This window comes from Bos javanicus, chromosome X (genome assembly GCF_032452875.1).
Source record: "Bos javanicus breed banteng chromosome X, ARS-OSU_banteng_1.0, whole genome shotgun sequence".
NCBI lineage: Eukaryota > Metazoa > Chordata > Mammalia > Artiodactyla > Bovidae > Bos > Bos javanicus.
In genome coordinates, this window is record NC_083897.1 from 131,523,212 (window position 1) to 131,539,492 (window position 16,281).

The 16,281-nt window shown below is 36.2% G+C and overlaps 1 protein-coding gene across 8 annotated transcripts in view; it reads right to left on the reverse strand.

The window, feature by feature from the left end:
* PPEF1 (protein phosphatase with EF-hand domain 1) overlaps positions 1–16,281 on the reverse strand; it is a 157,087-nt gene that overhangs the window by 102,014 nt on the left and 38,792 nt on the right. For 4 of the 8 annotated variants that reach the window (XM_061408023.1, XM_061408027.1, XM_061408028.1 and 1 more), the window contains one exon: positions 15,220–15,384. In XM_061408023.1, coding sequence (XP_061264007.1) covers positions 15,220–15,292 — 73 coding nt within the window. In that variant the 5' untranslated portion in view covers positions 15,293–15,384. Of the gene's footprint in view, positions 1–9,403; positions 9,869–15,219; positions 15,385–16,281 lie in introns of those variants that run through there. The other 4 variants (XM_061408031.1, XM_061408024.1, XM_061408025.1 and 1 more) reach the window with 3 other exon arrangements.

Genomic DNA, 16,281 nt, shown 5'->3' on the forward strand with positions numbered 1-16,281 from the left:
AATTAAATGAAATAAGTAAACTGAATGGATGCAAATGGGATAAAAGTTTTTAGGTGAACTTTCCTTAATGCTTTCTCCATATCTTTTTGGTAACTTGAAATCTTAAAGTTTTGCTAAGTTAAATTAAATGATGGATAGTCACTGAATATTCAGATCATTTCCAAATAAGGTAAAATAATGAAATATTGATTACTGAACATAGGTTTTGGCTTCCTTTTACAGGGAAACTAAAGATATTTGGGTTTCCTAGTAAACATAGCTTCTGCCACACTGAAAAATTTACTGAGAGAAAATTTAATTATAAAAAGTATAAAAAATTATAAAAAGTATTTAGAAATTTCCCAAACCATAGAATGCTAAAAGAGAGTTCATAATTGGTTACTTATTTTCACTAAAAATTAAAGTTTTTAAGGGTTAAGAATTCTAATATATGTAATGAAAGCTACTAAAAATGAGGGAAATTATCTCTGTATATAAAGAAAGTAAGATGCATGCTTTTAGCAAAAGAGGGTATTAGGAAAGGAAACACATGTTGTTGAGGGAAAAGGAAGCAATTTTATCCTAAATTGAGGCTATTTCAGGAGAAAGGAAAAAAATAGGGCAAGATTTGAATGTTAAAAAAAAAGTTTTTGTAAAAATTTGTGCCCCCACCCCCAAATCTCACAAAACAATTTTATGTGTGGTCAAAATTACTAAGATTAAAATCAATTTATTTAATTTTTTAAAAAGTTGATGGGTTTTTAATTTGGTTTTCTCTTTGTTAAAAGGACAGGTTTTATTGGATTCTTTGTCTTCTCTTGAAAGTGAAAGTGAAGTTGCTCAGTAGTGTCTGACTCTTTGCAACCCTATGGACTGTACCCCACCAGGCTCCTCCTCTGTCCATGGGATTTTCCAGGCAAGAATACTGGGGTGGGTTGCCATTTTCTTTTCCAGGGGATCTGCCTGATCCAGGGATCGAACTCAGGTCTCCTGCATTGCAAGCAGACTCTTTACCCTCTGAGCCACCAGGGAATCCCTGTTTTCTCTTAGTAAGACATTGAAAAAAGCTTTTCCTTACCTTTTAAAGTAATCTGCCTAGACAACAAAGATTCTGTGTTTTGTCAAAATAATTTGCCATGTTGTCTTTATCAGGTCTTTGATTACTAAAGAAAGCTGAATCTTCTCCATTAAAAGATCTAAGGTGTTTACTGCTGTATTTAAAATGGTTAACCAACAAGGGCCTACTGTATAGCACATGGAACTCTGCTCAGTGTTATGTGGCAGCCTGGATGGGAGGGAAGTTTGGGGGAGAATGGATGGATACATGTATATGTGTGGCTGAGTCCCTTTGCTGTTCACCTGAAAATATCACAACATTGTTAATTAGCTATATCCCATACAAAATTAAAAAAATTTTTTAAAGACCTAAGGTGTTTAAAAAATAACTTTCTGTGTTTCTCTGCAAAGTCTTTGTCACTACGATTAAATGGATAACTAAGTTATCATTTCTCAGTGACCTATGATCCTATTTGACAAGTGTTTTAAAACTTTTTTGATAATTCTGACAAGCTTCCCCAAAATAAAGTTCTGAATCAAGTTTTTTTTAACCTCGAACTAACTTTGGTATTTTCCAGAGGGCCTCTAGAATATCTCAAGAGATTTGTTTCCTCTCCTCAAAAAAATGAAGATGTTAAACTAATCAGACTTATTTGATAGGTTAAGTTACATAGCAAGAATCATCAAATAAGAAGTAATACTAAGCCTTTATGTTGTACTTGTGTAAGTTATAAATGTTTTAGAAACCATATGCAATTCCTAAAGTCTGAATGAAACGTCCTGGAATAATATTATCATCATAATTCCAGTTATCATTTGACAATGTTGAGTGTCACAGAAATAACCACATTTCCTTGTCAATTCCATTATAATAAATTCTCATTAGAGAATAAATGCTCATTATAACAATGGGCATTTTTTAAAGTCTTCTGTCATTTACACTTATTATTTTACTCAGATGCTTCTGCAAAAATGTTGCTGCAGAAGTGACCCATCTTCAAGGAGATTCATGGAAAGAATTTGGCAAACACAAGTTTCTGATAACTTTAAGATCATAATATTGAATTGGTCATCTCACAGTAGTCAGAATGGCCATCATCAAAACGTCTACAAACAATAAATGCTAGAGAGGGTGTGGAGAAAAGGAAACTCTCTTATACTGCTGGTGGGAATGCAAACTAGTACAGCCACTATGAAGAACAGTGGGCAGATTCCTTAAAAAACTTGGCATAGACCCGCTATATGATCCAGCAATCCCACTGCTGGGCATGCATCCCAAGAAAACCAGAATTGAAAGAGACACATGTACCTCACTGTTCACTGCAGCACTATTTACAATAGCTAGGATATGAAAGCAACCTAGATATCCATTGGCAGATGAATGGATAAGGAAGTTATGGTACATATATACAATGGAGTACTACTCAGCTATAAAAAGGAGCATCTGAGTCAGTTCTAATGAGGTGGATGAACCTAAAGCCTGTTATACAGAGTGAAGTAAGTCAGAAAAAGACAGACAAATACTATATAATAATCCATATATATGAAATTTAGAAAAATGATACTGACGATCCTACATGCAGGGCAGCAAAGGAAACACAGATGTAAAGAACAGACTTTTGGACTTCATGGAAGAAGGAGAGGGCGGGATGATTTGAGAGAATGGCACTGAAACATATACATTACCACATGTAAAACAGACAACCAGTGTGAGTTCGATGTACGAAGCAGGGTACTCAAAGCCAGTGCTCTGGGACAACCTAGAGGGATAGAGTGGGGAGGGCAGTGGGAGGGGGTTCAGGATGGGGGGGGACACATGTATACCTATGGCTGATTCATGTTGATGTATGGCAGAAACCATCACAATATTGTAAATATCTTCCAACTAATTTAAACTAATTTAAAATAAATAAAAATTTTAAAAATACTGAATTGGGTAAGAATTTCTGGAACTAATGGGGGAAAATGGATTAAAGCAGAACAAGAATAAATAACCTAGAACTGAATGAACTGAAAAGGGTGATTATAATTTTTATTCCTTCTTGCTTGAAGCACTGCTGGTTCTTTAATGTTTTGCTTTTCTAGATTTGAGGAAACTTTTTCTCTTAAGCTATCTATGACTTAAAACAATTTGGTAAAATACAATTTTGTAAACATTAACTTTTTCTCCCTACCTGACTCCTCCAAAATTTGGAGACTCTTGAGCATTCTTTTTATGGCAAAATAGTTATTTACATAAGCTGAATGAGAATCTATTATCCTTGTAACAGGACACAATCAGAAGCACTGGTTACAAAAGCTTTAACTGGAATGTCATATTTGAGAGAGATGTACATAGACTCAGATATGACCAGACTGCTTTAAAGAACTAAGGTTGACTTTATGGAACCAATAAAGTCCCTCGGAAAAGTCGACCTGGTACCTTACTTACAAGGTTCCAGCAAAGCAGGCTTAAAAAGAACCCATATGGTCAATTACTATTCTTGCTGCACCTATGTAAATAATCAGGCCAAGTATAACGCAAATAAATTAGTTTTACTGTGATTATCTTTGATTTTATTTTTATCTTTGATTTTAAAAAATGGGGGTAATTCTAGAAAGAAAGATGCTTGCACCTTTGTAGATATTATATCCAATTCATTGTCTTTGAGATTTTGTTAAATACCTATAAATTAGACCAGATCCTATATTCTTATAGTTTCCTCAAATATCTGGCTATAACTCATCAAACTAATGTTTCCAATTTTCTGCTACCCTTTTGACTTGGAATCACTAAGAACAAAGACTGCCCTTGAATCTCCTTGGAAGGGACTATCCCAGATATGCTTCACTACCCAGATGACAGCCAAACTTTAGGAACTTGAACCTTGGGGACACATTTCACAGCCCAAGAAGGCTTCACCTGGTTATCTGTCCTACACAAATGCTAGCGACTTCCAAATCAGACTGACAAAAAGACAAATAGCTGATATTAATATGGACTGCTTTCTCCCAAGATGTTGGATCACGACTTCATACTTAGGGACTTCCCTGGTGATCCAGCGGTTAAGACTCTGTTCTTCCACTGCAGGGGGCACAGGTTCAATCTCTGGTCGGGGAAACAAAGATCCCACATGCCTCAAAGGGCAGCCAAAAAAGTTTTAAAAAAGCAGACTTCATACTTTAAACATGAAACCCTTTCTTCTCTTTCTTTCCTTCACTCTAGGATTGGCCTGGAAAGGTAACACCATCCCCAGTATCTCCCAGCCCATTGCCAAGGGGAGGGATAACCTTTCACTGCTAAATTTGTCATCATCAAAAAACCTGAGCTGTCTCTTTACAGTACTACCTTATTGGAAGTAGTTTGTGCCCTGACAGGATTTATCTTTGTCCATGGTGATTAACATTCTCCTTGGGTCTATGAATACCTAGATGACTGTGCATAACTGGGCAATATCTCTTAGGTGACCTAACTGTTCCCCTAACTGTTCACAGAGACACCTCATTGGTCAACTCCCCTGAATTTGCATTGTCAAGTTATAAAGAACCTACCAGGAGGCTTTCATGATTTAGGATTTGCTTTCTTTGGCTGGTCCCTACTTCCCTGGTCAGAAATAAATGTAAATAGGCTATGATCAGGAATCTCTCCTAAACTCTTTATCTTACTGCAGAATTTGTTGCTAAAGGAAAAGCTGCCCAGTGAAAATCCTGAGACTCTATGGCCAAAGTTGCTCTTGGTAATTGGATAGCCCTTGATTATGTGTTTTTTTTTAATTAAAAAATTTTTTTTAATTGAAGGATAATTGCTTTACAGAATTGTGTTGGTTTCTGCCAAACATCAACATGAATCAGCCATAGGTATACATATGTCCCCTCCCTCTTGAACCTCCCTCCCACTTTCCTCCCCATCCCACCCCTCTAGGTTGTTACAGAGGCCCGGTTTGAGTTCCCTGAGTCATATGGCAAATTCCCGTTGATGGATAGTTCTTGATTATCTTTCAGCTTTGTAAGAGAAGTGTCTGCTGTGGCCAACACCATCTGCTGCACCTAGATTAACATTTCTGGCAAAGTTGAAACTCAGCTACATAAGATCACGGAACAAGTCACTTAAAAACGTAAATCCTTCAAGGGTCTTTCCTTGACTTATTTGATTTTGATTGGTTTGCGTCTTGGGCACCATGGTTTTGAAGTATACCGCAAACACTGGGAATTATCCTGCTTATCATAATCACAGTAGTCTCCCTGGAACACTGTATCCTCTAAAAAGCTTTAAAAGAATGATTGCAGCCATTCATCACTAAGCAAATGAACTCTCTAGCACTGGAACATCAGAAAAGGAATAAAGAAAATGACAGACTTAAAAATTGTGAACGTGAAGTCATGGCCTGTGCATATCACAGAGATTAAGCAAATAACATTGACCTGTGAATAGCACACAAAAGATCAACAAAAATTGTAAGAACTCAGAGATTAGCTGGGAGTGGTACTAATGTTTTGTTTTGTTTCATATCTTTCAGGCTGAGAGTCTGATGAAAACAGGGGAATTGGTTAAAAAAAAAAAAAAAAAGAGGCAACAGGCCCCAAATGGAGTCACTTGTGCTAAGCTCCATGTCAGCAAACAGAAACTTAGTACCTAACCTAATTGCATTTTCAGCCTCTCCTAGGAATGTAATCTTAACCTGTCTAGAATTTTCTGGCCAGCACTAGTGAGGTAATCAACCTGATAGACCCCTGTTTTTCCCCAAAGGAAGCTGACCTTGCCTGAAATAATTCTTTTCATTTATGATTTCCTTGTCCCACTCCCTTTCTGACTTTAAAAATCTCTCCTTTTCTGCAGCTTTTTGAAGTTCTTTTCTGTTTTCTAGATGGAATGCTGCCTGATTCATGAATCATTCAATAAAGCCAATAAGATCTTTAAATTTGCTATGTTGAATTTTATTTTTCTAACAGATTGCTATTTAGTATTTTTACATTTTTAGGCAAAAATAGAGGACAAATATTTTTTAAGAGAACAATATCCATTAGAGAAAATTTCCATTGTCATAGCTTAAAAGCATCAAACTTCAAAGCCAAAAATGCTAGATAGCCTTTGTAGGAGACCTAGCACTTAAATGAATAAATGCATTTCTAAGTGGTCTCAAGGGAAGAAATAAAAGAAAATATAGTGTTTTCAAAGTGCTCTACAGGAAAAAATAAAAGGTAATAGATTATTCATTCAAAACCCATCAATATAAAACTTTAAGTGTAAAGTGAAATTCAGGAGAAGGAAACTACAATGTTTAATTTCTGTTTTTTTGGATAAATTCCAGTTTTACATGTCAGGGCAGCATATCAAAAGGAGCATGAACTTTGGTATCTGTCAGAGCTGGTTCCAATTCAGACTCAGACATCAACTAGTACATGACTTTGGGCAGCTCTTTAATCTAAGTCTCCATTTCCTCATGAAGAAAACGAAATTAATCAAAGCTTCCTCCAAGAGTTTTGGCAACAACTATTCTCTCCCATACTGCATATCACAAAAGAATCAAACTAACAACAATAACACAACAACAATGCTACTTCTCTACATGGAAGGCAGATAGCCCACAAGAAAGGGATAGCCTCAATTTTATATGTAGGCTATTCTTTCTCAAAAATGCCATGATACTCTGGAGGCAGAATGCTGCAGTGGGGCTCAATGACCAAGGTGGGGAAAAAATCCATCACACTAGTCAGAGGTAAGCTCTAGGCCTGGCTCTGCCACTTACTAGTTATGTCTTAAGCAAATCACTTTGCCTCTCAAAGCCTCAGTTTCCTTTTCTGCAAATTGAGAACAATCCTTCACAGGTTGTGAAGATCAAATATATGTGAAAGATTTTGTCCAACTATAAAAGCACTATGCAAATAAAAGGTACTTTACATGCATACATTTAGCTAGTTTCCAAGAACAGCAATTTTGGAAGGCACCATGAAAGGGTGTAATGGTTGATGGCAAAAAACACTGTATTCAGAACTCCCTGGGTTCAAATCCCAACTCGGGGATAACCTTGACAAGTACTTACCTAATCACTGAGCACAAGATTCTTCCTCAGTACAAAAAGTAATGATAACACTTTACTCAGGTTTACTGCAAGGACTAAATAAAATATATGTAGAATATTGTCAATACTCTATAATACAGTTAGTAATAAGGAAATAATAACTATTCTTTTCTATCAAGAAATCTTTCAAAACTTTCATAGCCCTTGACACAGAAATTTCATGTCAAATCACCTAAATATGGAAATAACCCAAAATAAGGAAAAATCTTTACATGAAGAAATTATTCAATGTAAATTCTTCAAACCTAAATGTCAAATATTGAGGAATAATTAATTATATTATGGCCTATCCACTAATGAGACATTTAGCAATGGCTAAAATGTTTACAAAGCATAACAATTTGAGAAATGTTTACACAATCATGTCTCAGTGCCAAAGCAAGGCTATAAAAAAATTACTATTTAGGATGATCAAAAATATACACTATATAAAAAAAAAACTGGGTAGCAGAATGATGATTATTATTTCCAGTTGCTTTCTCAATCTTATATTTTTGAATGAGAAAAACTTTTTATGGTAAATATAAATAAACACATTGTATCAGTTTCCATAGATTACTATGGAATTTATAATAAACATTGATTGATATATTCAACAAAAGATAATGGAAGACTAAAAAGAATAAGGGAAGACTCTGAACAAGTATGTGCTAAGAAATAATTCAGATGATGTCAGGGAGTGTTTAACAGGAGGATTCCTACGTGCTGTTTCTCACAAGTCCTTTGTTTCTTTTTATTAGATTAAGGGGTGCATTTATCACATAAGGTCTTAATGTTGTAGGTTGGCCTTTTTGTCTTTCATATGGGTAGATTTGAAAATTTTGATAAATTTCTTGTACTTTGATTTGAGAAATTCCTGCAATTTGGCAAGAGACCTTTTGTATAGGCCAGGATTTGGGCCATAAGTGTTTGGAAATAATAGTAATATTAGATCCAGTGTCGAGGAGACTAGAAAATCTTTTATTATTAATTTTGATATTTATATTTGGTTGGGCATATTCAGATACCAATGATGTCCATAAGGATTGTCTTTCATCTGTACTGCTGAATCTGCTTGTCCATACATTATTAGAGGAGTGAATAGAAATGTAAGGCAAAAGAAGTAATTGAGCAATTTTGTCCCCTTTTTAGAATTGCCATAGAATCTGAGATGACATCATAATTTGAATTGCTCCTTTATAATTTGAATCAATTATTCCAGGGTGAACAGTAATTCCTTTAGAAGCCAAACTAGATCAGCCAAATAAAAGACTGAAGGTTTGTGGAGGCAGGGGTCCAAAAAGTCCAGCAGGTACTCTAGAAGGGACTGCTTAAGGGTAAAGGAAAAAATCATCTAGGGCTGGTATATTAACGGTAGCATTGCTGGATGTTGATGGTTTGAGGGAAAAGATAGAATTTGCCCCTGGTTTTTGTTGTAGGGGACCAGGGGGGTCCCCTGTTTGGAGTTCCCTGGAATAGGTTTTCCATCAATATCAAATTTAAATTTACAGTCTTTGGCCCAATGCATTCCTCTATGGCAGTGAGGGCGAATTCTTGGAGGTTTTTTATTAGCCTTCTTAGGGCAGTCCCTTTTTAAATGGTTTTTATCTCTACATGTAAAGCATCCTTCATTTCCCTTTTTAAAGGTAGTAGCCATTGTTTCAGCTAGCATTTGCATCTTTTGAGTTTCTGATCCTAGATTGTGACAAGCCTTCAAATAATCAGTAATAGTCCCAGTCTCATGAATTGCAGCGATAGCTCTCTGACATTCCTGATTTGCATTCTCATAAGCAAGTAATTTCTCTAGCTGTTTCTTGGTTTCTTCTCTGATTACAGTATGGGAAATAGCAGTTTCTAATCTCGCTAAAAAATTAGTATAACTTTCATTAGGTTCTAACAAAGGAGAGACTTTTGGAGTTGCGCCTGTTAGCAGAGGAGGAGCATTTGGAGCAGCCGGGGCAGGGCTAGTAAGAAAATTTTGAAATATTTCATGTTGTTCTAATTGGGCCTTTTGTAAAGTTTTATCATCTAATTCATATTCATGCAATAAGTGTTCTGTCTGTTGTTGAATATCGTTGAGGGCTAGAAATCAATTGGAATATTTTTTCCTTGCTTGGCGGCTCATTCAACATTTTCTTTGACCCAGTGCCAAATTTCTAAATCAAAACTGCATTTATCAGGGAATCAAGGATTACATTTAACCACTGTTTGAAAGCAAGCCTCTATTCATTGGCGCTAAACCAAAAGTCCCTGAGCTTTAAACAAATGGTGAAGTAAAGTAGAGAAATGATGGGGCTTTCCAGCCGTTTGACCCATGTCTTAGTACTTACCGACCTCAATAGGTCCCGAGTCCCTCCGACCAAAATGCCACATATACCAGTGTCCCTGTTCTGGGGCGCCATTTGTTGGGGTCCTTTAATGGACCGGGACCTGGCGGTCCAGAGTTGATGATAAGAAAGCGAAAGAGAGAGCCGAAGGGAGGGAGAAAGAGAGAGAGAGAAAGAAAGACACGGGGACCCCAAGCTCTGATGGAGCAAAGGTGTTTTAATGATTTCTCTGTGAGTATATAAAGGCTGTGGTACAAGAAGTTCCTTTTGACAATGATAAAGATCAGAAAACCAAATGTACAGCAACTGTTACCAAGGGAACAAGGGATTAATAATGGTCACAAGGTCAGGAGACAATCCATATCTCAAGAAAGGGGATCGAGACTAAGCAGTTTTGTCGTAAAGAGAATGTTTACTAAAGGAGATTCAAGCCTGCCTCACATAATGACCTCAGTTCCTGGGAGCAGCGTGCTGTTCCACTTAAAAAGAAACAAAGGACTTGTGAGAAACAGCACATAGGAATCCTCCTGTTAAACATTCCCTGACGAGATGAAATGAACCAGTTCTTCAAGGACACAAACTACTGAAAATGACTCAAGAAGAAATAGAAAATATGACAATATACTTTATTATAACAAGTAAAGAGTAGAAAAAGTAATCAAAAAACTACCCACAAAGAAAGGCCCATGCCCAGATGGCTTCACTGACAAATTCTACCAAACGTTTAAAGAATTAATTCTAATTCTTCACAAACTCTTTTAAACTATAGAAGAGATGGAATACTTTCCAACTCATTCTGTAAGACTAGTACTACCCTGATATCAAATTCAGACAAAGACATCAAAGGAAAAGGAAAATAGAGACCAATATATCTCTTGAATATAGAAGCAAAAATCTTAAACAAAATGCTAGCAAACTGAATTCAGTAACATATAAAAAAGATTATATACCATGATCAAGTGGGATTTATGTCAAGAATACAAATTTAGTTCAATATCTGAAATTCAATTAATATACTCAATAACACAGAATAAAAAACAAAACTACATGATCTTCCCAATACATGCAGATAAGGCATTAGACAAAGTTAAATATCATTTTTTAATTAAAAAAAAATCAATAAACTTCCTCAACCTGATAAAGAGCATCCATAAAAAAAGAAAGGTCACAGCTAATATCACACTTAAAGGTGAAAGACTGAATGCTTTCCCCCTAAGATCAAGAACAAGACAAGGAAGCCTACTCTTGCATTTCTATTTAACAGTAACAGAGATTGCAGCCAGGACAGTCAAGCAAGAAAGTGAAATCAAAGGCAAAGAATAGAAAGGAAGAAGCAAAACTACCTTTATTTGCAGATGACATGATTTATAAATAGAAAATCCTAAGAAATCCACTAAAAATCTATTAGAGCTAATAAATGAGCTTAGCAAAGTCTCAGGATATACAATCAATCAGCATTCAAAGACCAACTGTTTTTCTGCACACTTGCAATGAACACCCCAAAAATGAAGAAAACACATGTACACCCATGGCGGATTCATGTTGATGTATGGCAAAACCAATACAATATTGTAAAGTAATTAGCCTCTAATTAAAATAAATAAATTTAAATTTTAAAAAAAAGACAACAATATCATTTACAATAGCATCAAAAAGAATAAATACCTGGGTTAAATTTAACAAAAGAAGAGTGAAACTCAAACTCTGAATACTACAAAACATCATTGAAAGAAATTAAAGACCTAAATAACTGGAAAGATACCCCGTGTTCATGAATCAGATGATTTAACTGTTTAAGAATACTTCCCAAATTGATCTACAGATTCAAAATAATCCACACCAACACTCCAGCTGGTTTCTTTTAAGAAATTGATTCTAAAATTTATATGGAAATGCAAGGGACCCAGCCAAAACAATCTTGAAAAAGAGAAAGTCGAAGGATTCACACCTCCAATTTCAAAACTTTCTACAAAATCTACAGTAATCAAGATGGTGTGATATTGGCTGGACATATTGGATGGTCCAGGCAGGACACAGGATTGGACATATAGATCAATGGAACAGAATTGAGAATCCAGAAATAAAACCCTGACATTTATGGTCAACTGACTTTTGGCAAGAGTGCCAAGATCATTCAATGGGGAAAAAATAATCTTTTCAACAAATAGTGTTGGGACAACTATTCACATCCAAAGGATACATTTGTATCCCCACCTCATACCGGGGCTTCCCTGGCAGCTCAGAGGTTAAAGCGTCTGCCTGCAGTGCGGGAGACCTGGGTTCAATCCCTGGGTCAGGAAGATCCCCTGGAGAAGGAAACGGCAACCCACTCCAGTATTCTTGACTGGAGAACCCCATGGACGGAGGAGCCTGGTGGGCTACAGTCCACGGGGTCGCAAAGAGTCGGACACAACTAAGCGACTTAACTTTCACTTTCACTTTCTTTCCTCACACCATATATGAAAATTAACTCAAAATTGATCAAGAACTAAATGGAAGGGCTAAAAATACAAAATTATTGGGCATCCTTAGTGATCCAATAGTTAAGAATCCACTTGCCAATGCAGGGGACATAGGTTGGATCCCTGGTCCAGGAAGATCCCACATGCCGCAAGGCAACTCAGCTGGCGCACCACAACTACCCGAGCCTCGCTCTAGAACCCTGGAGCCACAATTACTGAAGCCCATGCACGTAGAGCCTGTGCTCTGCAACAAGAGAAGCCACTGCAACGAGAAGCCCACAAACCACAACTAGAGAGTAGCCCCTGTTCAGTGCAACTAGAGAAAGCCAGCACACAGTGAAGAAGATCCAATATAGCCAATAAATAAATAATTTTTAAAAAATTCTTAGAAGAAAACAGAAGTACAAATAATCTTGGATTTGACCCAAAAGCACAAGTAACCAAAGAAAAAATAAACTGGACTTCATCAAAACTAAAACTTTTGTGCTTCAAAGAACATTATCAAGAAAATGAGAAGACAACCCACTGAATGGGTAAAAATATTTGCAAATCACACATTTGATAAGGAACTTGTAACTAGAATATATTTTAAAGTCTTACAAAAAATAATTTAAAAATTAGCAAATGATCTGAACAGACATTTCTCCAAAGAAGATCTACAAATGGCTAATAAATACATGAAAAGATGCTCAGCATCTTTAGTCATTAGGGGCATGCAAATAAAAACCCCAATGAGATACCACTCCATATCCACTAGGATGGTTATAATCAAAAGGAAAGACAATAACAAGTGTGGCTGAGGATATGGAGAAATAAGAACACTCATACCTTACTGACAGGGATACAAAATGGTGTAGCCACTTGGGAAAACAAGTTTAGACGTTTCTCAGAATGTTAAACATTGAGCTACCAAATGACCCAGCAATTCTACTCAAAGGTCTATAACCAAGAGAACTGAAAACATGTATTTACATAATAACTTGTATATGAATGTTCATAGTAGCATTGCTCACTATAGTAAAAAAGTAGAAACAATCTAAATACCCATTAATTGATGAATGGATGAATACAAGGTTACATATTCATACAATGGAATATTATTCAGCAATACAAAGGAATGAAGTTCTGATTCATGACATGACATGGATAAACTTTGAAACACTATGCTGAATAAAAGAAGTCAGACATGAAAGACCCCATATTGTCTGATTATGTTTATATGAAATGTCCAGAACAGCCCAAATTTACAGACAGAGGTAGATTTGTGACTGCCTAGGGCTGGGGAGGTATAGCGTAGGAGAGTAACTGCTACTGGTTTGGGGAGCAGGGGGATGAAAATGTTCCAAAATTGATTGTGGTGATGGTTTATACAGCTGTATCAATATACCAAAAAAGTCACTGAATTTTATACTTTAAACTGGTGAATTGTGTAGTATGTGAATTATATCTCAATAAAGCTGCTATTATTAAAAAGTGATCCAGGAAAACAGTTTGTCATTTCCTTAAAAAGTCAACCACAAAATAGCCAAATGACCCTGAAATTTCATTACTAGGTATATACCCAAAAGAATTGAAAACACAGACTCAAATAAGTATACATACACTCATGTGCATAGTAGCACTATTCACAATAGCTAAAAAGGTGGAAAAAACCCAATGTCCATCAAATGAATGGACTAAAAAATGTGATACAAAAAAAATGTAATACATACACATGATGAAATATTATCCAGCCTTAAAAAGGAATGAAATATTGATGCATGCTACAACATGGATGAACCTCAAAAACATTATGCTAAGTAAAGGAAGCCAGAGGAAAAGGTCATATCATCTATGATTCTATTTACATGACATGTCCAGAACAGGTAAATTCATAGAAAAAGAATACAGATTGGCAGTTGTCAGGGTCTGAGGGAAGAGGGAAATATGCAGAAACTGATTAATAAATAAGGGATTTTACTTTGCAGTGATGGAAAAGTTTGAGAACTAGAGGAAAGTGGTGGTTACACAGCTTTGTATACATGCCACTGAATTGTTCAGATGGTTAATTTTGTCTTACATGAATTTCATCTCAATAAATTATTTACAAGAAACAGCAACCGAAAATTCAAAATTAATGTTTTCATTTACATGCAACATTTCAAAAGCTGAAATGCATTTCAGAAAAAGAATCTACATTTACATGTTGGGCTTGGCTTTTTTTTTTTAACCTAAGAAATCTGGCTACATTTTAAAAAATCTGTGTAATCTCTACTCTCACAATAAATTACTACCATGGAATTAGTTCAGTTGGAGCTCTTGAAAGATTTATTTCATGACATGCTTACAGATTTCAAAGACTTAGTGCATCTCTGTTACTCTACTGTCAAGGATTAATTTGCTAACTCACTGGCATTAAGTCAGCTGGGAGGGAGACCAGCATTTGATTTCCAAAGGAAAACATCCCACACTAATTAGGATAGAATACTCTGTATCCTAAACTCTGCATGTTAAGCCTGAGTGAACTGCTAAAACAAAGATGTGGAATAGAAACTGGGAAAATTATCTATTAATACAACCAAAATAACACAGGAATGGAGTTTAAGAGCAAGTTATTCACACAATCATCCTAGCCTGTTTGTTTTGGGTTTAATTTGCATGTGGAGACTATGTCTATTAAAGAAACATTCAAGTGAGTTTCAACTAGATTCTAGTATCTGTGAGAAAGAACCTCAGTACAAAGTAAACAAAGGAAATACAGAAGCCTCTAATTACATGGGGGGTAGTGGGGGGGGCACATCATCTATTTAGAAACAACATACTTTTGGGGAAGCAGATGATCTAGCATTTCTCAAATTCTACCTAGAACATTCTGAAAACATGAAGCAAATCTCATGAAGTTCTTTTTTTTTTCATGAGGTTCTGTACTGAACAGCTATAAATAATAATCTGATCACTGAGTTATAAAATCTAATAAAAATTTAATGATGCTACCAAATGTCACATAGGTATGGATAGAGCTATTTATAAGTGTATTGAATAAATAGATATAAATTTACAGAGAGGCTTTCTTGTTCCCTGCCACTGAGTTTTAAATTGAGATTTTATATTGGTACATTTTCAACTGAAATCAAATCAAACATAAAATATCTCTCAGATAATACTTTATGGCACATTATAAATTCAGAGCTACCTCTTCCTAAAGGTAGTTACCAACATTATCCCAATATTTAACCTTCAGTTCGAGTGATGATGTCTGGTGAAAAATCTCTCTGGGCAGCTTGAGAACCATGTGAGTAATTGAGAAAGGGGCAGAGGATGAACCCAGCTCGCCCTCCCCTTTTCATTCAGGAAGGCAGGCACACTCCTGGAACTCACCTTTCTCAGATTTCTTGTCTTTTGTTGCAGATGAAGTGCCACAGCCCATGTCTTCTAAATTAGGTGTGTTCATGAATTCAACTTCTCATTCTAAAACAGTGTGAAAAGTGCTTCTCTCTGCGCTGTGAAGAGCCCCTTCTGACTGATTCACCTGGGTCACAGATCCTAGGAGGAAGACACACAAGGTGGGGAGGAAAGCGCCCGTTAACAACAAGGTATCTACGGGCTGCTCAGCAGGATTCATTTTTTGCTTCTCCTCAACTGCTGTTCATCATGTGATGTGGAAAGTGATCAGACATAATCTAATCCTGATTTATTTTCCAAAACACAGCAGCAGCAACACAGCAGATATAGGCTGCATTTCTGCAACACATAAATTATAGCTTGCCCGTGTCTAGGTCAGATCAATACTCTATAAAATAAAGCATTAAAATGAAAAGTAAAATGGAAATTTAAGAGCAAACAATTTTATAATTGAAATATAGGTAAGGCACTATGAAGGATCTGACACAAATTAACAGCTTTGGTTTTAAGCTCAAAATAGTTATTACTATATCTATCTAGGCTTTTAAATACACAAATTGGAAAATGACTATGAGACAACATATTTATACAGTTATGCCAAAATTCAAACCAAAATGATGTCAACTACAAATTGGGGCTTGTCAAGGGCATTTGCAGTCAGCTTCTGCTGAGACTGAATCCCGTGCTGCTGCGGCTGTTGACCTTCGACACACCCTAAAGGGAGTTCAGGGTGGAGAGTGAGGCACTCTGTCCTCCAGGGAAACTAGTGGAACAGGCCTCTAGACAGTCAGCTATTTTCAGGAACTGATTTCATGATCCCAATCCTTGCATCTCTTCATATCTAAAAAAGCCCAGAAAAGCACTAAATCCCCTTATGATGACATCAGCTCATGACTAGCAGAAAACCTTTTGTAAAATAAGTGTTTGATTGCATTAAACTCCCCATTCACCGAAGTCTTATATATTGACCTGCCTCTTTGGAGCAGTCTCTCAGAGCTATCTGAGGTGCTGTTTCCTGGGCTGCAGTCCTCATTTTGC